The following is a 24,796-nucleotide window of genomic DNA, read 5'->3' as shown; positions in this document are numbered from 1 at the left end:
AAGTTTTCTATCTATGGGGAGCAGAGAAAGGAACTAAAATTTAGTGAGCCTCTATTAGGTGCCCAGTACTTTATACACATTACCCCAAGTAATTCTCAGTAATCCACTGAGGCAGGCAGTAGAGCCCCTATCTTACAGATGAAAACATTAAAGCCTTACTTTACACACACAGCTAATAGGGCCAGAATCTGAACTCAGGTTAATGTGATTCTGTCTTTTCTCTTTCCACTCCATTAGGTAGCCTCCCCTCCTGAAATGCAAAGCCATGTAAACTGGAGGGAAGGGCTTCTCTTCCAGAACTGTTGGCTTAAAATCCCTCAGAAGTGAAGGCTCTCCTATTTATCCTGGAGGAATCTCTGGCTAGGACACAGAGAGGGGAGAGGGGAGAGGGGACCTGAAGGGTGACGTAGGAAGGGGGTGGTGAGTAAAAATTAGAGAATGCTTCGCTATTAATCTGAAAGCACCACATGAGGCATTCTGACCCCTTTAAATTGTCTCAAGCCTGGGAAGCTTTTCGAAGAGTACCCTAGATTCTTAAGGCACTGATACCACAAGAAGTGAAGAAAACATAGAGAAGCTGTAGTATGTAAGAAGGAGCACAAGGATACCTGGCTCTCATTCTGATGAATAATAAATGATACAACCGTGGCTAAGTCCAAGCCATTAAAATTCTAAGCCATTAAAAGTCCAAGCCATTAAAATTCATAAAACTTCCATCTCCTCATTTCTAAACTAAAAGGATTAAGGCTGTGACAGTTCTCAACCTGGCTCTGCATCCAAATAACCCCCTGAGCCTGTGAAAAATACTGATCTCTAAATCCTACCTTCATTTCAATTCAGTAGGCCTGGGGTGGGACACAGGAATTCTCAGGTAATTTACATATTCAGCCAAGTTTGGGAACACCTGGGTGAGATCCTCTGTTCCCTCCCCAGCAGAGGAGATTGTGAAAAGGCAGCCAGCTGATTTAGCACTTTAAGTCACAAAACAAAAGACTACCAAGAAAGAACAATTTCAGTTCCATAAGGTTTAATAATCTCTTCCTGTTTCAGGGCAAAATGAGTTATGCTCAGTCTTCCTTACTGCTTAAACCTGCTTGTTCTACCAATGGACTAGCCTTAAGAGTGTCAAGGGCTTCCCTGGTGGCGCAGTGGTTGGGAGTCCGCCTGCCGATGCAGGGGACACGGTCTGGGAAGATCCCACATGCCGCGGAGCGGCTGGGCCCGTGAGTCATGGCCGCTGAGCCTGCGCGTCCGGAGCCTGTGCTCCGCAACGGGAGAGGCCACAGCACTGAGAGGCCCGCGTACGGCAAAAAAAAAAAAAAAAGTGTCAAAACCGTGCTGGTGAGGAATGCAAACTTTTTAAAAAAAATTACCAGGGTTTCTCGGGAGGTATCAGTTCTTACAATCCTCTCCGGCCTACTGGGTCATTAGTTCCTCTACTTCTCTCTTTTAAAGCTCCTCTGAGAAGGAACTACTATATACTACCAGAAGATTTAAATGGCAGGCAGGAAGTATGCCTAGGGACATAGAATAACAGCCCTACCTTGACATCTAGCTTGGCCAGGTGCTGTAAAACCCAGATGCGATGGGACCAGGCATTATAGTTGCTTGGGTATCTCCCTGCTGCTTCACCACAGACCTCCATCTCTTCTCGTATTAGTTGCTGTGTCCTTTCTGCAGGAATTATTCCCAAGTTTCCTTTGGTCACAAAGGAAGGCAAGGAGGTTTCCTGAATTAGCTGTTGTAGCACCCATCGCCTGTTAAGGTAACATGTGGGAAAGAAATGAGGAAAGAAAATAAACCACAGAGGAAAACAACCAGAGTTTTCTTTATTCTCAATTTAATTTCCATTCATAGACAATGCAAAATAATGCCCAGTTTTCAAACTTTTATTTTGGGGGGGGGTTGTTTTGTTGTTTTTGTTTTTAAAGACATAATTAATTTGAGCAGCACGGATATGGGTGGTGGCAGGGAATAAAGGACAAAGATTAAACAATAAGCTTTCCGAAATGTTAACATTTGTCAAAAAGAGAATGTCATCAGTTCCAAAATGACAACTTCAAAACTTCATTTGGCCAGGAAATGTAAAGGCAACGTGTGTGTGTGTGTGTGTGTGTGTGGTGGTACTGTGTGTGTGGGAGGGGGTGATATTAATTAATGGCTGGTAAATAATCAAGAGGAGCATAGTTCACTTTTATTTATTTTTTAAGATTTTTTTTTTTGATGTGGACCATTTTTGAAGTCTTTATTGGATTTGTTACAATATTGCTTCTGTTTTATGTTTTGGTTTTTTGGCCGGTGAGGCATGTGGGATCTTAGTTCCCTGACCAGGGACTGAACCTGCACCCCCTGCATTGGAAGGAGAAGTCTTAACCACTGGGATACCAGGGAAGTCCCGGTTCACTTTTCATTATATGTGCATGCCTCGTCCTACGTGTATTTGTTTGTTTGCAAACAAGAAGCTGTATTAAGCTTTCATGAAGCAAAATTTCTATATTATAGCACAGAATCTGGAAGGAAACAAATACAATATGATTAGTTAAACCACCAAGGAGGTTTTAAAATGTCTTTATCCACAGATTTTCCCTTTGTCTATTTAAGATTTTCACTAGCATATATTTAAATGAAAAGCACTAAAAAAGTGTCTCTAACCACTTAATGTCTTCAGGTTTTACAAATATTTTCTCATAAGAAAGCATTCTTTTTAGATTAAAAATTTCCAACCCAGGGTACAGAAAATTGAGTAAGAAAACTCATTTTGTCATTTTCAAATAACAGAAGTTATTTTTAACAACCAAAACTTGCTTTATAAAATAATAAGCCAATAAATTGATGGCTGCATATTTAATAACTCCCTTCCCCTGCCACCACCCCTTTCCTAACCTCTATGCACACAATCATATATCTCTCTGTAGTCTGCTATCCCTATTTCTAGTAGGAAGAAAATACAGCTAACTATATCATTTGGAAGTAGCTGCTCTGCAAGGCTAGCCAAAGGCAAGATTACAGTTAAGAAACCTTAAACTGACTTTAAGATCCTAAAAATACTCAGGATGTAAGAAAAGTTATAAGGGGCTTAAGAACAGATTTCTTCAGAGATTCTCCTCACTGACCCCAACCAGTAAGCCCACACCATCTCAGTTTAGTCAAAAGAGAGTAGTTACATGGGATCCAAGAGTAGGATGCTTCCAGATAGCCAGGATTTTGAAAAGAGTTCTTACATGCACTTTGGATATCTGCTTCAGGCCTTTAACCTAAAAATATTCTTTGCATTTACGGTCTTAGCAACTCTAGTTCAGCCCACACACCATTCACCTCAGTTGCCCTTACTTGGTTAATTTTAATAACCATAACCATCACCACCACCATCTTTACCAGGAACACACTTGAATGAATTAAATCCAAGTTTAATAAAACTCAAGTTGCTCATTACAGTTGAATATCTAAATGCAATTTCCATGATGGCTTCAGATAGTTAATAATAATAGCTAAAATTTACTGAGTATTTCATATATGCCAGGCACTATGGTAGTGTTTACATGCATTATCTGATGTAAACTCAACCATTTACTCTGAGATAGGTATAATTATTATTCCCATTTTACAAATGACAAAACCAAAGCTTGAAGATGTTAAACAATTTCTGAAGATCACATAAAGTGATGGCATCTAGACTTAAATGTACATATAATTTGACTTTAGAATTCATACTCTGAACCACTGTGTGACCTGCTTCACATTTTGTGTTTGTTTTTTTTTCTCCAGCCATTCTAAATTCTAAGTAAGAATCCTATGGTGTAAATTAACCAAACCTGTGAATCCATGTTTCTGGACTCTTTGGAAACTTAGTTAAGGCCAGTTTTCCCAGATGTAAGTCCTTAATTGGATTTAAAGTGCCAGAGAGGATCAGCTCTTTTCTGTAAAAGAAAAATAAAAAGAACCATTACTTTGCCTTTCTACAGAAACATACTGCATGACTATTAATATAACCTCATTGTGAAGCAAATTTCCAAGAATAAAAAAAAGAAAACATAAAACTCTCATAAATGTCACACAGTAATCAAGAATGTATTCTCATAATCTTGAAATAACAAATTAAAAAACAGAAACAGAAGCTCTTAAATCAACAGTGGAACTTTAGTTATTTATTTGGTAGAAGGCAAAGGGGTTTTCTGGCTTGTATCATTTCCAAAACTTACAAGGCCTGACTTCAGTATCTGTAGGGCAAATCCAATACAAGTCAAGAATTGTAGCTTCCTAAGTAGGACTTGATATGGTCTAGTTTGTTACCAAAAAACACACATACAGCAACACACTGGACTGAGATGTAGGAAAAAAATCGTTCATTCAATAACTACCCTAACAAAATTATTATTATTTTTTTTGGATTTTCCCTTCTACCTTTCCTCATATGCATATGTATTTTAAAATATAATTTTATATTCTGCTCTTATATCTTAAGAATTACCCCACAGTTCTATATAATCTTTAAAATGAACATTTTAAATGGTCAAATAGTTTTCATTCAGTAGCTATCCTGTAATTTAATGACCTTTCCCCCTGTAATTAGACATTTTAGGTTGCTTCCAAGTTTTTGCTATTCTAAAAGAATTCTGAAACAAAAATCTTTGTGCTTATAACTTCTTTTGTTTGTACTACTACTTAGGATAAGTTTCCAAAAGACATATTACCAGGTGAAATACTTGGATGGCTCTTGATACACTAGACCATTCCTTTTTGAAATATAAACAGAAGTAAAAGGAATATGAGCTTTTTGTTGTTGTTTTAAAACTGTTCAAAGCTTCAGTGCAATTATAAACTATGTCACGCAAGAGTTCCACCTATTTCTCAGGTTACTCTAATTTAAGTTTAGATTTTCTCAGGTAAGTTTTTAATAATAAGCTCTGATATTACTGATTACACTCCTATTTTTCAACTTATCTACTGTTTTATAATAAAATTAGGTCACTTGCTAGTTTTTATTAACTTTAAAATGTCTTTCCTGTGGTAGGGCTGATCATTCATTTACTTTAGAGATGTTAATCTCAACAAAACCAGAGCCCAGCTCATATGTCTCAACTACTTAGATGGATTTAGTTCCTAAATACCACAATACATTTTCTTTCCAACAGCAATGTACTATTTCTAAAATTTTATTTGATAAGGAAAATAAATTCATTTTTAATGAAAATACTAAATAGTGATAATAAATACTTGCATTTTACAATCAATTTTATTTCAGACCAGTAACTTCACTCTGTAAAATAATCTGAAGTGATACCAAGGTTTATGACTGCTTTAAAAAATGATTTATTGACTATTTTCTTTCAATGTGCAGGAAATCTATGTCATTAAAAGAATATTTTAATGCAACGGCCAGTTATTTCTGCAGTTCTAGATCCCTTCTCTTCTGAAATCAGTAACGTTTTGTTCATACAATAAGTCAGGATACCTGTAGTATAAAAGAAGGCAAAATATTGCTCTATGTAATTTAAACTACTTTGTAGAGCGCTTGTTTCTCAGAGTAGGGTCCCTAACTGCAACATCATCATCATTTGGAACTTGTGAGAAATAGAGATTCTTAAGTCTCACCCCAGACCCACTGAATCAAAAACTCCAGTGGGGCAAAGCAATGTGTTTTAACAAGCCCTCCAGGGCACACTAGAGTTTAAAAACCACTACTGTAGAGAACTTATTGTATTAAGCCAAATTTTCATTTACTAAATTTAAAACCTCTCCTTATTTAAAACTGCCTACCTATATTCCCATATATGTCTATATATAAGGGGAATTAAAATTCTTCAGAAAAGAGAAAGTTACCTTACAACTGAATCTTGACAAAGTTTCTTAAATAAGGGCCATCTCTTAATCTCTTTATTTTGAACAACAAAGTCATATTTGTGAAGATATCTTAGTCTGAAACAACCTCAATCAATGGTACATATGGATGCTTAAAAAGATCGTCTGATAGAATCATTAAAAAAGGTAGCAAAATTTTACTATCAATTTAATAAACATTCCTAGGAAAGGACTGAACATTGCAGGCGTTGGATCATTATAAAGCAAGTTTTCAAAAGATCACTTGAAAAAGAAATATGGTAACTGGTTAAGTTATGGCTATCATATAACCTAGAGATCCAACAAAAAACCACCTGCTTTAATATATTCAAGTAGGAATCTCATCTGAGATAAAACTTCCAGTCACACATGGATTTGGAAAGTGCTGTATCTGAAACAACTAAAATGTAAGTAAACACGATGTGCTCTGGAAAACTGTGCTAGATAACTCAAAAAATAGTTCTCGTGATGACAAAAAGTCACTGATGTCAGTAAGCCATGTGAGAAGTTTGAACTGTCTAATGAAATATGAGCGCAAAATGAAGAATTTATAAATTAAAATATTTCAGGTAACATGTTATTTTAAAGGTGTGTAACTAAATTGAAAAATTAAATATCCTAAGAAGAAATTTGCTTATTTCATGTACTTACCTTAAAGTTTACAAATTGATATTAGCCTAAAAAAAATCTTTTTTTTTTTAGACTGTTATTGAGGAAATGGAGTATTGTTTTAAATTTGAGGTGACTTTATTTTCTGGCATACTGAATAAGCTGGGCTTCTATATTCATCCTAAAAGCCTTAGGTGGTCCATTGCTAACAGATGAAGAAGGCATTAAGTGAGGGTCATCAAATAAAGAAAAAACTAATTAGGAAAGGACAAGGCAGCTGTGTCATTTGGGATAGAGAGCAGGGTGGTAAGAAACAGTGCTATGCTACACATGCAACCTTGTTATGGGATTAAATTATGTGAGGGCTGACTTTTTTTTAAATGTGGGTGAAGGGAGGAGACTAAAGAAGTTTTAAGAAATAATAAAAAGTAGAATGATAAAAAGGAATGAGGTTTCTCACATAGCAGATTTTTCAAACAATAAAAGTTACTCCTTTAAAATTTTTGCTACACATTTCACTTACTAATTAAACAGTATATGAAAAACCTCATTACTTTCCCTTGAAGAATCAGCTAGTGTTGGTTAAAACACACCCACAGGAGCCTCCAGGCCACTACTACATAGTACTTAGTACTACTACTAAGGTTAAGTAGTATGTTTTCTTTCTCTGTATGAGTTCCTGTGCTTTTATATTTCTGCAAAGTTTATCTTATTTTATAAAGTTTTTATGTCTTCTCTACCATCTCAAACTATGGCTTCTCTCTGCTGTCACTCTATCCAAAATTTGTAGGAGACCAGGGGCCATGTGTATCATGTCCATGGCTAAATCTCAACTGGTTAGCCTCAGTACCTGGCATATAGTAAATACTGAATAAACATATGCCACCGTTTTTTCACCCCTTAATCTTCAGTTATTTTGTGTGAAATAACAATAATGATAATAGTAAAAGTCATCCTCATAAAAACTACCATTTATTGAACACTTCTTCTGAATCAGGCAGTGTGTTAAGTGAATTACATATATTTTCTACTTCAATTCTCACAAAGATCCTGTATTATGTTAAATAATATGAAACTGTCAATATTCAATGTTTTGTTGTTTTTTTAAAATAAACCTTTTATTTTAGAATTCTTTTAAATTTACAGAAAAGTTCTTAAGAATAGTACAGAGAATTTCTGTATGGCCTGTACCCAGTTTCTCTTATTATTAACATCTTATATTATTACGGTACATTTGTCACAACTGATGAAGCATTGATAGATTAGTATTGGAAGTCCATACTTTATTCAGAATCACTTCATTTTTACCAAACATCCTTTTTGTATATCAGGGTCCCACCAGGATATCACATTATATTTGGTTGTTATATCTCTGTAGGCTCCTCTCGGTCCCTTAGATATACCTTGTTTTTGATGGCTTTGACAGTCGTGAGAGTACTTATTGGGTATTTTGTATGATATTTTTCTCATGGTTAGACTAGGGTTATGGGTTTTGAGGGAACCACAGAGGTAAAGTGCCATTTTCATCATATATCATGGGTACATAATATCAGCATGACTTGTCACTGTTTATGTTGACCTTGAATACCTGGCTTAGGCAGTATACGCTAGATTCCTCCACTGTTCTTTTCGGGAAAAGGTTACACTTTAAGGAGTGAAGATATATGCTCCATCTCTTTGAGGGGAGTTACCTAGATAAATTATTTGGAATTTTTCTGTATGGGAGAGTTGTCTATTATCTCTTATTTGTTTGTTTATTTGAGCATTTCTTTTATCAGTATGGACTTATGGATATCCATTTTCTACTTTGGGGTATAATCCAATACTATGTTATTTTATTGTTCAAACTGTTCCAGCTTTGGCCAATGGAAGCACTTCCTTACTTTCTGTCTCTCAAAGATGTTCCAGGCTCATTTGGTGTATTTCCCGGCTTGGTCCTAGAATCAGCCATTTCTCCAAAAAGCCCAGCTCCTTTTATTAGAGAATGGTGTTAGAAACCAGGATCTGAAAGTTTGGATTTAATCATTTCTGATTTACAAAAAGAACAATTTTATATGGTACAACCCTATGTTACCTCAGTTTTACAGATGAGGAAACAAAAGCTGGGAGAGATTCAGTAACCTGCTCAAGGTCTCCAAGCTCAAAGTGTCTGAACCAAACATCAAATCTGCATAAAGTAAAGTTACCAATTAAATTTAAATCAATCTTTACTTTGAGTAAAGAATATGAATCATTGGAGCTTGGTGTCAGCTCTTCTAGCTGCTCAAAGATGTTTTGCTTACTCTATGTTCACAGACTGAGGGAAAAATAGGACATTATTATGAAGTCAACCTCTTTCATCAATTAATTCACCAATTTTCAAAGCAAAAAAAAAAAAAAAGTACCAGTCATTTTTTTTCTAGAATCAGCCGGGTTTTTAAACTATATGCATCACATACTTTAATCACAGATCAGCTCAAAAACTTATTCTTGCCCTTGTTTTTCTTCCTAAGACTGCGACACTTATGAAGTGAACTACTGATATGTTACAACATCTTTTAGCAGTTTATAAATTCAGCCAAAGATCATTCAACGATTCCCAAAGTTACTGCAGAAGAAATGTACCAACAATTAAACATAAAATATTGAGTATTTGATTTGTGAGAACTTACAGCATTAGATCAGTTTATTTCCAAAGTTGTTTGTTTTTTGCTCAAAATGGACTCATGACTCTGTCTTTATATGTCAATCTTACCAATACAAGTTAAAATTTACTAGAACACATATCTACAATGGGTTTCTTAAAAATCAAGATTTCCTTTCTGCTCATCTAGCACAAAACTTACTAAATCATCTTACTAGAATAGCTTCAAGATTAACTATTAACATCACTGAAGTCAGATTTATGGAGCAATTTCCCTTCATAGGACCAAACCACACACAATCAAAACACAGTTTCAACAGAATCATTAAAAAAAAAAAATCACCTAATTCAGATTTTTTTTTTTTTTTTGGCGGTACGCAGGCCTCTCACTGTTGTGGCCTCTCCCGTTGTGGAGCACAGGCTCCGGACGCGCAAGCTCAGCGGCTATGGCTCACGGGCCCAGCCGCTCCGCGGCATGTGGGATCTTCCCGGACCAGGGCACGAACCTGCGTCCCCTGCATCGGCAGGCGGACTCTCAACCACTGCGCCACCAGGGAAGCCCTAATTCAGATCTTTTATTTCACAGCTATGGAAACTAAAACTCCTGAGAAGTTAAAGATCTTGTCCAAGGCAACTGCTAGTTAATTGATGAAACAGGACTAAGATTCATATATCTTAAGAACTAGGTTCTCTCTTCACCACTAAACTGCCATATAGAATATACAATGAATTATATGTGTTTGTGTATACACATTATGCTAGTAAGAATATTTTTTTGTGGGAGGATTTTAAATTCCTCTGTAATGATGAGGAATCTGTGAACATAAATAAAAATGGTACTCCCACTTCTCTATTACACTCATTTCTTTTTCACTGAATTTAATTATTTTCAGTGCCCAGTCTGCAAACTGAGTATCTATTGTATACCAGGCACTAAAGTGTTAGAGGCTAGGGAAACAAGGAAAAAAAAAAGACATGGTCTCTACCCTTAAAAAAGCGCTCAGTTTTAAGTTTATAGTACTTCCTAAAAGTCTCCTTTGTTGATTCTTCCTCATCTTGCAAACTCTAGAACAGCACTGTCCAATAGAAATATAATGTGAGTCATACATGTGAGCCATATATGTAATTAAAAATTTTCTAACAGCTACATTAAAAACAAGTACAAAGTAATATATTGTATTTAATTAATATACCCCAAATATAATTTCAACATGTAATCAATATAAAAATTACTAATGAGAAAGATATTTTACTTTTGGGAGTACCCAGTCTTCAAAATCTGATGTGTAGTTTACACTTACAGCACATCTCAATGGAGACTAGTCATATCTCAAGGGCTCAATAGCCACTTGTGGCTAGTGGCTACTATACTGAACTGTGCAGCTCTAGAAACCTGTAGTGTCCCAGTGCTTAGTCTTTGGACTGGTTCTCTTCTAATATCTATACCCACTACTTTGGATATCTCAAACAATCTCATGGCTTTAAATACCATACATTTTCCAGTGATTCCCAAATTATATCTGGCCTAGAACTCTCGCCTGAACTTTAGATTCATACACAACTGCTTGGACACAAACCTAACATGTCCCAAACTGAACTCTTGACTTCCAACCACCTGCCCCCTCACGCACTTAAATCTGCTCCTCTTCCAGACATCCCCATTTCAGTAAATAGCAACTCCAACCTTTCAGTTGCTCAGGCCAAAAACCAGAGTCAATCTTGACCTTCTTCATTCTCTCACATCCAATTTATCATCTGTGTCTTTAAAATCAGTTTATTAAACACAGTCAAAGCTTACATAGTTTATAAAATACAGTGAGAATCTTACCTGCTTCACACCACTTCTAGTGCTGAGCTTTATCTACCTCAGTCACCATCATCACTCACCTAAACTACTGCAACCACTTCTTAACTTCCTAACCACTCCCTGCACTCCTACAGTCTACTTTCCACACAGGAACCAGAGTTTTAAAACATAAGATATTGTCCCTCCTAACCTTGAAAACCTTCAATGACTTTCTATCTCACCCCAAGTAAAAGTCAAAATTTCTTATTGCTGTCTTATTGACAGCAGCTTATGAAGATCTACAAAGCCCAGTGAGATCTGGCCCATCACTCTCTGGCCTCATCTCCTGTTACTCTCTCCCTCATTCATGCTACTCCAGCTACCCTGACTTCCTTGCTGTCCCAGAATAACCAGGAACACTTCAGTCATGACTGAGGGCTTTTCCACTTGCTGTTCTCTCTACGTGGAATGTTCTTAGCCCAAAACTGACAGAGATTGATCCCTGGCTTCATGGCAGTCTTTGCTCAAATGTAGCCTATTAAAACTGCAATACCATTCCTTCCATTCTCTTACTGGTCTTCCCTACCTTCCTTTTTCTCCATAGGATTAAGCAACACTTGATCTACCACATATTTCACTTATTAATGTCCTTATTGCTTTTCTTCCTCTACTAGAATAAAAGTTCCACAAGGACAGAGATTTTTGTTTGTTTTGCTCATGGTTCTATTCCCAGTGCCTAGGACCTAGCATAGAGTATACCGTTAATCAATAAATATTTGATGAATGAATGAACAAATGTTGTCAAGTATTGTTTGGGTTAAATGAGATAACATATAAAGTTGTAGTATGGTCCCTGGGATAGAGTAGCCACTCATAAACATTAGTCTACTCCCTAACCACTGTGGAGCTTTCCATGAAAGAAAATCAGAATTCTAAAATTTGTAAATTTTTAAAGCCTTCTATCTCATTCTATCCTTTCTCACTCTTTACTCTAAATATCTGATCATTATCAGTCAAAAGACAATTTAAAACAAATAATAGAGGTTACCTAAATTTAATAAAACTAGCTACAAATTTAAAATTCAGTGGGTATTATAAAACACTAACGTGGAATTAAAATTCACAGAAAATTGAAGTATTGTTTAAGTCATCTTTAAAGATAAAGAGCTATAATTTATGGCTCTTTCCTATAGGAAATTTTAAATGAATTCACGATGTTCAACAGGACTTCACTTTTATTTATCTACAATTTGTATCCTGCTTTCCTCCAGGAAAATTTGTGTGAGTCTAAAGAACCACCAATTTTTAAAAACCATACATACTGTTTAAATGAAAATTTTAAGAAATGAACCTGGCCTGAACTTTAATATTTCTATAAAGTATTCTGTGTTTAAAGCGACAACAATCAGAATTAAAGAACTTAAGATACTAATAAGATGTGGTCCTTCTCCAAAATACTGAGTGCCAGAGACTTCAAATGATTTGCCCACAGAGGTCACAAGGTGACTAAACTAACAGTCTGTGACCTTGAATGCTCACTTTTACACTTTCTACTGCACTGCAGTGCTTCTCAAATATACTAACCAATACTTTACAATACAACCAATTATGCTGATTCCTTCTACCCCCCTAAAAAAGGAAGATAAAAGCATGTATCAAATGGTATACTGTAATTCAACATGAAAATTTATATTTCAGGCAAGAAGTTTAGGGAGAACAAACATAAACATGCAAAAAGGGGCAAAGTGTATATCAGAAGTGTCATGGAGATATTATAAAGAAGAAATAAGTTTAAGATGCCATGAATATGTGATTTATATTTCACTTTTCAAAAAGCTAACAATTCATGTGGCTTATATGTCTTCAGAAATTTGGGCAATTTCATTTTATCACTGATGAGAATGACGTACCTCACGTTCCACGCAGTGGTAAAGTCTGGGTTTAGAAGTAGCAGGGTGCATGTGACATCTATCAATTCTAAAATAAAGAGAAGTCATATTAAAAACAAACAGTCCTACCCTTGAAGGTGTGGCTTCTCTTTCTTTTAAGGTCCTCTTTATTTTATATATATATATCACATTATACTTATATCTCATGTCATAGTAATTTTAATGATAACTTTGTTCTAAGCTGTCAGAGACACAAAGATTATCCTCAGATACAAAGACATGAAGATTTTCTTCTACTTATAGTAAGTATAACTTTTTAAAAGTTGACACTGAAACCACTTTACAATACGTCTATAAAGAATAATCAAACTAACCTATTCATTCTTTTAGCAGTTTTTGGCACAAAAAAACACAATTTCTCTACCACTACTCATTTAATTTCACAAATATTTCAAGAATTGACTACGTGCAAATTTTCAAAAAGAAAATCACATATAATCCAACTTAGTTAACAATTCATTTACATTCCCCTGCAAAGATTATTTCTTACACACATTTTTACAGTTACAGCAATGATAAATGCACAATTTTGTTCTATGTTTTTCACTCAACATTATTACATATGCATTCTCCTATATTGCTACAGTATGCATTTTTTTTTTTTGCGGTACATGGGCCTCTCACTGCTGTGGCCTCTCCCGTTGCGGAACACAGGCTCCGGATGCGCAGGCCCAGAGGCCATGGCTCACAGGCCCAGCTGCTCCACAGCATGTGGGATCCTCCCAGACCGGGGCACGCACCCGCTTCCCCTGCATCTGCAGGTGGACTCTCAACCACTGCGCCACCAGGGAAGCCCTACAGTATGCATTTTTAACAACTGCATAACAATCCTTCAGTTTAATATATTATCATTTATCTTCTTCTTTAGGCTGTTTCCTGTTTTGTTTTTACTGTTATGGATAATACTACTACAAACATTTTTAAGCATACTTTTTGTCTCATAGATTATTTTCTTTGGATATTTTTCCAGGAGTAGAACTACTATGTCAAACAATACAAATATCAGTATGGCTCCCACTAAGCACTTCCAAATTGTTCTCCAAATGGACTGTATCTATTTACATCGCCAAGAGTAACGTGAGTGTACTTATGTCCCTGTAACTTTGACCTATGTAAGTATATTTTTGAAAATGAATGTGGCAGATAAAAAAATTGTACTTTGTTTCTGTTTTAATTTACATCTTTAATTACAATTATTAATACAAACATTTTTTGATTTTGTTTACTATTTTCTATTTTCATTGTATAGTCTATTCATATTCATTAGCTATGTATCTATCATGGTCTTGAATAAGCTCCATAAGCCTATATTTAATAAAACAGTCAGTAATATTTAGATATATCGTCTTCATTTTATTAAAACTGAAAAAAAGAATTTTAGGATTAAGATGATCAGCCTAGGGCATAAAACTAAATTACAGTAACCTCTACCAAGCTCATATTAAATGCTAAGTAAATAAAATAATAAAAACTGTTATAATTATTTGGCATTATTATGTATCAGGCACATTATTATTTTATTTACATTATTTCATTGAATTCTCACAATCATAATCCAAGATATTTGGAAATGGACATCTAGAGAGTTCAAGGAATTTGCCCAGAGTCACCCAATTAGTATGTGCAATGACAGCGTCTGACTGCTTTTAATAACTCAGTTATACTGCAGTTGAAATGTCTGTCAACAATAAATAATTGGGACACTCTCTGTTTAAGTAAAAGATAAACTTTTAAAAATCTAAGAGTAAATACACATAAGTGCATCCCTATAGTCATCTTAAATATTTTAGTGAACATGAAAATCAATTATTCAATTCTCAACCATCTCAATAAGAGATTAACATTTATTGTGAGTCTATGATTTCATTACTACTGAATATATTATAACATTTGATAAATGAGCAACAAAAGGTAGGATTAGCACACATTTATTTTTTAACTTTATCGTCCTCATTACAAGCATCATGAAATGTCTAGATTACAAACATACTATATAATATCAATGTATATATTATATAATGTCAATATGTCTATAAGGAACAATCTAATAAACCTCTTCCTTCTTTTACTTTTAGTAGTTTTGGGCACTAATTTAACATTTACCAGGGAAATTAAATACAATTTTCTATACCATTATTCCTTTAATTCCAAAATATACCAAGTACTGACTATGTGCAGAGATTACACTGGGCCCACAGGACTGAGAGAATGGATATTATGAGAAATGCAAGATCTGATCTTGCCTTCTAAAAGATTAACCTTTAGTTGGAGAGAATATGTAAACAATTATAAGGCAAACTAAAATAATTGTGAAGTAGAAACATATACCACATTTTGGGGACCACCAAAGCAGCTGCAATTAATTCTTACTGGAGTACCCAGGGAAGACTATAAATGAGTAAGACAGTAAAGGGCACTACAGACTGTGGAAAAAACTATGAGGAAAGGTAGAGAGGCAGGGAACTTCACACACAGTATGCTCTCAAAAGATTATGGGTACCCTGAGCGTGACTAAAGCTGAGGGTGCTGGAGAAATGTACCTGGAAAACAGAATCTGGTCCCAATGTCCTTGTCAGCCTGGCTTTCCATTACTTTCCCTTCAGGTGCTACATTCCACCTGAACCAAACACCCCCCATTCCCTAAACATACTGCCCATCTGCCTACCTTTTCTTCTCTGGCTATAACTCAGATTTACCTGCTTCCTATTCTCTCTGCCAGAAATGTCCTCCTATCCCTGAATTTAAAAGAAAAAAAAAAGCATCTTTCTCTATAAAGGCCTTCCTGACCTACATGGTTGAAAGCAATCTTTCATCTCTATGTTCTGTGTATATCTTACTTTGTTACTGAACTTATATAAATATTATCCTCTTGATGAGACTGTATATATTTTGGATGCAGGTCCTCTCTAACACACCTTCAAATTAGCCATTCATTCATCAAAGATGAAAAAAATATGGCCTCTGCCCAAAAGAAATTCCAAGTCTGCCCACATCACAGAGAAGTGGTAAGAGCACAGGCCTTAAAGCCATTCTGCCTGGGTTCAAATCTCAACTTCTCCACTTACTGCCTACATAACTTAATGTCTTCAAACTTCAGTTTCCTTATCTATGAAATGGGGATCATAACATCAACCTTAGTGTTGTAAGCAATGAGATTCATCCCATTTCTCCATAGCTGTTTGACACACAGTTTGACTAAATAAATACTTGTTCAACTAAACACCATTACTACTTATCAAGAAATGAATATTCTCAACATCAATTAATCAAAGAAGTCAGAAAAAATGAGGCAGTTGTTCTTATTGCAAAGCTGTCTAAATTTCTAAACTTGTGTAATGAACAATAACAAAAAAACACTTGGTTATTAAGTGGCTGTATGAAAATGTTTGTGCATGATGGGAAGGCCTCTGGAATTTTTTTTTTAAGTCCACAATTTTTCAAAATCCATTACACTTCCCAGATAATGAGATAAACTGGTATTTAGTTTCTTGGACTCTCCCTTTCTGCATTAAAAAGAATGTGTATTTGACCAATCATAGTTGCTATTTGTTTGTACTTCTAATGCAACTCTCCTTCCCCACCCATAAATGAAGAGGAGTTCATCCTCCACAAGATACTTGTGTATAGCAGCACAAGGCAAAAACTAACACAGAAAATACTGAAGTCCCCACTTTTCACTTTGTGGATGTGTGAAGAGCACTTCTTTTACTGGAGGGTCTCCCCCTAGCAAGGCAACAGCAGCTGTTGGGTCAGAGCCCAGCTCTACTACTGACTGGGAAGTTCCGAGGCACATCAATCTTTCTGTGCCTTAGTGTCCGCCTCATACGTAAAACTGAGCTAATAATAGTACTACCTCATGGGTGTATTAAATGATTCATACCCGTGAATTGTTAGGACAATACCTGACACACAGCAAGCACGCAGTGATAACTCCTGTTACAAAGCCTGTATCTCCTAGCCCAGTTACAAATGATACTGGGATTGGATGCCACCAGAGGGAGGAAAAGAATCTCTTGAGCTGGCTGAGCAGCGACTGCTGAGTGGAGGGATCCTTCTCAAACCCCCCGTTCTCTAAACACACTTAAAACTTATCAACAGCCTTGGCCAACCACCAGTAATGCCTAGTAACACATACAGTCATATGCCCTTCCCCCTTCCTCTTTGATAAACTGTTAACTCTTCCTGATTCAGGACTTAAGTTCAGATGGGACCTCCTTTAAGAAGCATTCCAGTCAGATCCAAGAGGTGGGGGTGAAGTAGAATATCAGAAATGGAAAAGGGCCAATGAAGGAGAAGTAACTAGGTTATAAATATTGGTCATAATTAAAGAATCCTTACTGAATTATATATATTTTTCTGCTCTTCTTCCTCACTGGCTCTGGATAAATGAGAGAAAGGAAACTAGTGTTTCTTGAGAGTCAATGACAGGCCAGTCTCTGCGCTGGGTGCTTTACATACACTAATTCATGTGATCCTCATAACAACCCTCTGAGGACCTGTGAGAATTCTCTTCTTTTGGTGTGGAACTAGGAAAAGGTTAAGTAATTTGCCTAAAATCACTGCTAAGTGACTTCAGTGTGCTGATAAATTGAGTCTAAATCCAGTCCTGTTTTTCTTGCAAAGAAGATGCTCTTTCCAACCTAGCACACTGTCTACAATTACTTTGCTGTCTTTAAGTGAGTGTTGAACCAAAGATCTAAAGATAAACATGTATAATCAACAGTTGACTATTTCACTCTCTCCATCTCATCAACTATATACCATTTTTCTTTGCAGTTTTACCAAGATGTGAGCTATTGATATCCCTACAGTCTCTTGAAATTAAACAGATGTCTCTCCAAACACCAGAACATATACCAGCAAATAACCATTCCTTTGTTACACACACTCCAATATATGACTAGCTCATCATCACATCACAAGGAGAAAATGAATCAGGGCACATTATACACAGGAAAAAAAAGTACCTAAATTTCAGCTGTAACAAAGAGAACATTTAAGGATGTTACAGAAAAGTCAGAGAAAGACCAATATGCTTTATTGGCTTCAATGCATTCTAGAAATGGCCCAAGGTGAGCAGTCACCTGGTACTGGACACTGGGTTTGACCACTGTCTCTAACAGAGATATGTTTTCATGCATCTAAAAATAAATCCAAGGTCAACTTGGATTAATTAATCTCTTCCTCTAAAATACATTCAGGTTACCACAACAAGAGAGGCTTGAGGTGAGGCTAGTGGTAAATATCAGAAAGGTCCTGTTTATTACAGAATACAGTCACTGAATCAATAGCCAGACTAAGCTAAAAGCTCTTGCTTACCAAACTCTTGTTACTTATTTGACAAATGTCTATTGAACACATAAAAGTGCTGAGTAAATAAAGACAAACTATAACCCCTCTTTCTAACAAACCCACAATCTAGCTGGGATAAATGTTGTTTAAATAATCAACTACAGTAAAGTCTGGTAAGTTCTACTATGCATGCAGTATGAATAAGGACTCCCACAGGAGTGCAAAGGAGTAACTGTTGCTTCCTGGAGCAGTCAAGAGGCTTCACATGTGTGTGTGTTGGCAAACACAACAATAATGACAACATTAGACCTGAACCTGACCTCAGCAAAGGCATGGAATTAAGGCAGTAGTACAGCAAAGTCCAAGGATGGAACAGTGTTTGTTGTGGCTGGAATGTACATCAAACAGCTGTAAACTCAAATGCTTCCAGGGCTCAAATAAATGGCAAAAAAGAGGCAAAGCAAACCTGGTAAGTAGCAAATGACACTGCCTCAGTGTCTGAAGGAAATGAGGGGGTTGCAGTCAACTGGAATAGGCTTGCCTAGTCAAGAAAAGCAGAGGCTATGATCCTCAGCCAATTGCTGCTGCACAGAAACGGATGCATCCAAGGCTTCTGAGTTTTCAAGTGAAGGCAGAAATCCATATTTCCATCCTAATTTTAGAAGTTCATCCTGATTTGAAATGTTTAACCAACAACAAAGTTGTTTTAAAAACAATTTTTAAAACATTATACAAGCCAAAATGAAATAAACATGTGGGCTGGCTTCAGCCTGGTGGCTGAGAGTCTACAACCTCTGATGCTAAATATAAAAGTAGAGGAGGGCTTCCCTGGTGGCGCAGTGGTTGAGAGTCTGCCTGCCAATGCAGGGGACACGGGTTCGTGCCCCGGTCCGGGAATATCCCACATGCGGCGGAGCGGCTGCGCCCGTGAGCCATGGCTGCTGAGCCTGCGCGTCCGGAGCCTGTGCTCCGCAATGGGAGAGGCCACAACAGTGAGAGGCCCACGTACCGCAAAAAAAAAAAAAAAAAAGTAGAGGAAAAAGCTGGTAATACAGCCTGTGGACAGATCGTGAAGGCCCTTGAATACCATGCCAAGGATAAATGACTCTACCTTGTCCCTCTAGGCATCATGAAACAAGAGGATACATATTTCAGAAAAGCATCTTTCAAACTGTGTTTCTAAGAAGTGTTTGAAACGACTGACTAGTGGCATGACGGACATGGATTACAGAAGAGAGGCCGAAAATGGAGTAGACCAACTATGAGGTAATAATATTTATCCAGATGAGAAATAAGAAATGAAGAGATAAGAGAGAGCTCAGTGATGGACTGAGAGCAAGCATTGTGAGAAAGAGGGAAGAACAACAACAACAAAAAGATGGAAGCGCTGACCTGGAGATAGAGTGCGGCACAGAGCACTACTCAGTCAGGACTCCACTGCTATGGACTTCTCTCTTGCTTTTTGTTTCTGCCATGGATTTTTCATAAATCATAATTACAGTATCACCCCTCTCCCAAACCAAATATGGCTATTACTGCAGCACACTTTTAAAAAAATATTAGTTTCTCTCTAAGTAAATAAACAGGGAGGCTGTGATGGTTACTTTTGGTTAAACTACAGTTAAACTTGACTGGCTACAGGGTGCACAGATTAAACATTACTAAACATGATTTCTGAGTGTATTAGTGAGGGTGTTTTCAGATGAGATTAACATTTGAATCTGAAGACTCAGTAGACTGCCCTCCCCAATGTGGGTGAACATCAATCTGTTGAGGACCTGAACAGAACAAAAGGAGGAAAACAGGAGAATTGACTCCTTTTCTGCTTCCTCTGTCTGCTTGAGTTGGGACACCTCATCTTATCTTCTCCAGCTTCCAGACTGGGATTTAAACCACTGGCTCCCCTGCTTCTCAATCCTTCAGACTCAGACTGAATTAAATCACTGGCTTCTCTGGGTCCCCAGCTTGCAGAAAGCAGATTGTGGGACTTCTCAGCCTCCATAATCATGTGAGCCAATTCATCATAATGAATCTCGTTTTATGTATATATATACATAAAATCTCTATTGGTTGTTGCTGTGGAGAACCCTGACTAATACAGATGATTTTCAAACATCTAAGGAACTCAGCACACTAATGAGAGCATGAATTCAGTTTGGTTAAAAAGAAAAAAAATATATGCCCAGAATAAAGGTCACCTGCAGTTACAGAATACATTCTTAAGGGAATGCCGAGGATTTTGGCATGATCTATCACAAAGACACTGGCATTTCTGAAATTGTTCTTAAACTGCCAGCTTTCTTCACTTGGCTCTTATATGTATATTTTCTACAAAAACAATTTAAAAAGTATAGCATTTTCATGAAATGACTTCTTTTTTCCTAATACTTTTAACTTTCTTTCCTTAGCAAAATTCACCACTGTGTTCTTCAGTTCACAAGTTTAGCAGAACACTCTTATGTTAGTCAGTCTGCATTTTCAGGTATCTTTTTTTTATCACATCAGAAACTCACTTCCATATTTTTACCAATAATACAATATACAACCTGAGTAATATATGACACCGCATTGAACTATACTATCGCTGCCCCCAAAAAGTGAAATTGAAAACTACTTCCATGAAGATATAGGTTAAGATAAAATCAAGTTGCTTCTGTATACACGCACAGTTGCATCAGAATTCAAACCTTAGATGTCAGCAATTCATGTGAGTGAGCTTAACCATTTGATCTTCTGCCTGGGTTCTCCTGGGTCTATCAAGATAAAACTATATGATGAGGAGATTTAGTAAAGCCTACAGTGCACTGCCCAGAAAGACAAGAAACAGGGAAATGGAGAGAAGAACTTGGAAGACTACAGGAAGAAGGCAGGTTGGGCTAGCATACATGAAAGGGCCAAAGCTGATGATCTGAAATGACAGCCTTTGACACTTTCAAATTCATACTGTTTCTTCTCTACAAGAGCATCATTTGTCTCCCCCTGCAGAGTTATTTACGTATTGGCTCAATTATACATTTCTGTGTGCCAGAACATATACAATATAGCTCTGTTAGGCAAAAAAATAACTTGATGGATTCACATGGTGCTACTTTGTACCTTAATGTTGATGAAAACTACTATAGGGTAATGGAATGGAGAATGAAAGAGGGGCTAACAACAGATAAATGCCCTTAACTTTAAGTTTATGCCTAAACTTATGCCTTTAAGTTTCTGCCACAAACTTAAGTTATGCCATAAACTTAGACATAGCCTTATAATTAAGAAATATATATATCAGTGGACTGAGTGAAACAGAAAATAGAAACTATTTCACATTAAATCTTCAAATCAGATTACCTTTTCTGCTGGTCTAAACAGGGGAAAGTTCTATTAACCTATTATGACAGTATATTAAGGACAATGCCAAGAGGAACACAAGGAAATTGGCATGTCCCCTTTGGCAACACTACTCTCCATGAAGAGATTGTTTCTCACTCAACTGTAAGCTTCCTGAGTAAAGGAAACAGGTATTATTCATCTTTTTATCCCCCTCAGTACTTAGAACAGCTTCAGGTAGGAGTAGGCCCTCGGTAATGGCTACTGAACTTATAATTAAAATTCTCTAAGAAACAAAATTCTTATTCAAAATTAGCTACCAGATATACTGAGCACTTTTGAAGGTACTGCTGTATGTGGGAAGGGGAAGGAGCTTTACAGAAACAGTCAAGAATATGGTCTTGGATGAGCACTCTCCAAAAAAGTGAGAACTCAGATCCTACGTTTACCTAAAAAGTAAACTGAATTTGTGTACATGGAGGCTTAACATCACATACAGGGGGAAAACAAGGAAAAGACACCAGGTGGGATGAATAGGGATTGTCTGATGCAGCAAAGAACTACCTCGGAGAAGCAGAAAAAATAAAGAAATAGGATGGTTTTCTTTTGCTCATTTCAGCATAGGAACAGAACACAGTGGGCCAGAGCTTACTTGGGATTCAAAGTACAACAGCACCATCATAAACCACTGACCTGGTTCACAGTATAACTACCACCATCACACCTTGGTTATCTCATTTGGACTGTTACTAAATGAGTTCTATTGCTCATAACCTACTAAAGGATTAGAAACCAGAGAATCAGAGCTTGTAGGGACTAGAGTTCACTTCGCAGATTTTCAAACTGTTTTTAGCCTTGCGATGCTTTCTTCAAATATCTTACAAATGACCTCAATACATTAAAAAAAAAAAAAAATCTGTTTGCAGTAGAGGGCCTGGCACCCTGCTTGAGGCACCTTCCACAGAATCATCATGGATGCAAAATTAGAAAACGAGTGATGAGTCCAAGCTCCTCAGTTGACAGAAACGTTAAACGCCTGCCCAGGCAGTGAATGAAAAAGCCAGAACTAGAATCCAGGAATGGCAACATCAGAGAGGGTTCTTCCCACTATATTTCATGCTGCTTCTAAAAGTCAAAGAAAGAGGATAGACTCCATACTTACCATCTTTGTTCAGCCACTGCTTTCTTGTTCTGTACAAAAGGAGTTTGTTGTGGACATACGGTAAAAGGAACTTGACACACCAGCTCTCCACGCCAAGTTTGTTTTCAACCAGGACTATGGGACTCCGATTATACCTAGCTTCAGGACATGGGATCAGGCCAATTTCATCTCTTAATATGTAAAACATAAAAAAGAATTAAAGATAAGAATACTAGCCTTTTCAAAAATTTTCATATCCTACAGAATATTAAAAAAACTGTACATATTTCCCTTTCTTAAAAATATTTAGCTCACCACTGGATTGGTAGAAATAATAATCTTTTAAAAGTTTGATAATACTGACAAGAGTATGGAAAAATTAGTATGCTGTACTTGCTGTTACAGGAATGAAAACTGGTCTAATCTTTGAATAGAAATTTGAAAATGTCTGTCAATTTTTAAAGTACATATACCCTTTGACCCAGTGATTCTACTGTTCAGAAATTATCCTGTGCCAAAATATATGAATTCATTGGATATTCATGGCAACAGTGCAACAATCTGGAAATACTCTGAATGTGTATCAAACAATATAAGACTGGTAAAATAAATGTGGTTCATCCATGTTATAGAGCTGAAAAAAAAATAATGAGGTAAATCTGCATATGCTGGTATGGAAAGGGTGCCAACATACATAAAACAAAAAAAGCAAAATGCCAAATACAGTGTACAGCACAAAGCCCTTTGTATAATCTTTTTTTTTTTTAAGGGCAAAGTCCTAGTCTTTTTCTTTTCTCTTTTTTTTTTTTTTTTTGGCTATTCTGGGTCTTCATTGCGGTGTGTGGGCTCTTAGTTGTGGGCTTCTCTATAGTTGTTGTGTGTGGGCTCTAGAGCGCATGGGTTTAGTTGTTTAGTTGCCCCGCAGCATGTGGGATCTTAGTTCCCCCACCAGGGATCAAACCCACGTCCCCTGCATTGGAAGGCAGATTCTTAACCACTGGACTACCAGGGAAGTCCCTGTATAATCTTAAAAGATATATAGATGCACTAAAAAATTTCTTGAAAGGATACCAAGAACCTTTTGGGGATTTATTTTTATACAGTTTAAATTTTCTAGTTACTTGTACATATTATTTATGATTATAAAAATGTCAAAAATGTATTTATGTTTGCCTGCTAATAAATATATGTAGACCAGATTATTAATAAAATTATATTATCAGTGAGACTGTGGGCCATATTTTCTTTTCTTTTTTATAATTCTTTATACATTTCTAAAATAAAAAACATGTTAATATGTAAATATTGTTAAAATACAAAATACACTTCAGGATTTGACCATTTTCATCTGTGGTGGCTTCTATATCCCTTAATCCACCTCAACTTAAGTTGAAAATTTACATTACAGGCAAAAAATAGAACTACCATATGACCCAGCAATCCCACTACTAGGCATATATCCTGAGAAAACTGCAATTCAAAAAGATACATGTACCACAATGTTCACTGCAGCACTATTTACAATAGCCGGAACATGGAAGCAACCTAAATGTCCATCGACAGATGAATGGATAAAGACAATGTGGTACATATATACAAGGAATATTACTCAGCCATAAAAAAGAATAAAATTAGGTCATTTGTAGAGATGTGGATGGACCCAGAGTCTGTCATACAGAGTGAAGTAAGTCAAAAAGAGAAAAACAAATATTGTATATTAATGCATACATGTGGAATCTAGAAAAAGGGTACAGATGAACCTATTTGCAGGGCAGGAATAGAAATGCAGACGTAGAGAATGGACACGTGGACACAGTGGGGGAAGGGAAGGGTGGGATGAATTGGGAGATTAGGATTGACATATATACGCTACCATGTGTACAATAGATAGCTAGTGGGAACCTGCTGTATAGCACAGGGAGCTCAGCTCGGTGCTCTCTGATGACCTAGATGGGTGGGATGGGGGTGGGGTGGGAGGGAGGTCCAAGAGGGAGGGGATATATGTACACATATAGCTGATCCACTTCGTTGTATCCACTCCAATAAAAAAAAAAAGAAAATTTACATTACAGGCAGAGATTTAATAAACAATACATAGGGCAGTTGACTTACACAGTAAATGAACCAGCAAACATAAAAATATTTTTGTAAAACCTGCACTCATTCCTTTCAACTACAAAGAATTTACAGTTCTTGTCTATGTGAAACATCCTTTCTCAAATAGTATGTTCTTCCATTAATTA

General features: G+C 36.5%; 1 protein-coding gene across 1 annotated transcript in view; it reads right to left on the bottom strand.

Moving 5' to 3' along the window:
- PTAR1 (protein prenyltransferase alpha subunit repeat containing 1) overlaps window positions 1-24,796 on the bottom strand; it is a 46,032-nt gene that overhangs the window by 13,307 nt on the left and 7,929 nt on the right. The window contains exons 2-5 of the mRNA XM_082843122.1: window positions 22,575-22,744; window positions 12,767-12,833; window positions 3,813-3,917; window positions 1,544-1,757 (exon numbers count right to left, since the gene is read on the bottom strand). Coding sequence (XP_082699248.1) covers window positions 1,544-1,757; window positions 3,813-3,917; window positions 12,767-12,833; window positions 22,575-22,744 — 556 coding nt within the window. The remainder of the gene's footprint in view (window positions 1-1,543; window positions 1,758-3,812; window positions 3,918-12,766; window positions 12,834-22,574; window positions 22,745-24,796) is intronic.

Source organism: Leucopleurus acutus (assembly GCF_964270905.1).
Source record: "Leucopleurus acutus genome assembly, chromosome: 7".
Classification (NCBI taxonomy): Eukaryota; Metazoa; Chordata; class Mammalia; order Artiodactyla; family Delphinidae; genus Leucopleurus; species Leucopleurus acutus.
Note: the sequence above shows the minus strand (reverse complement) of the source record. Positions and strands in the feature narration are given on the sequence as shown.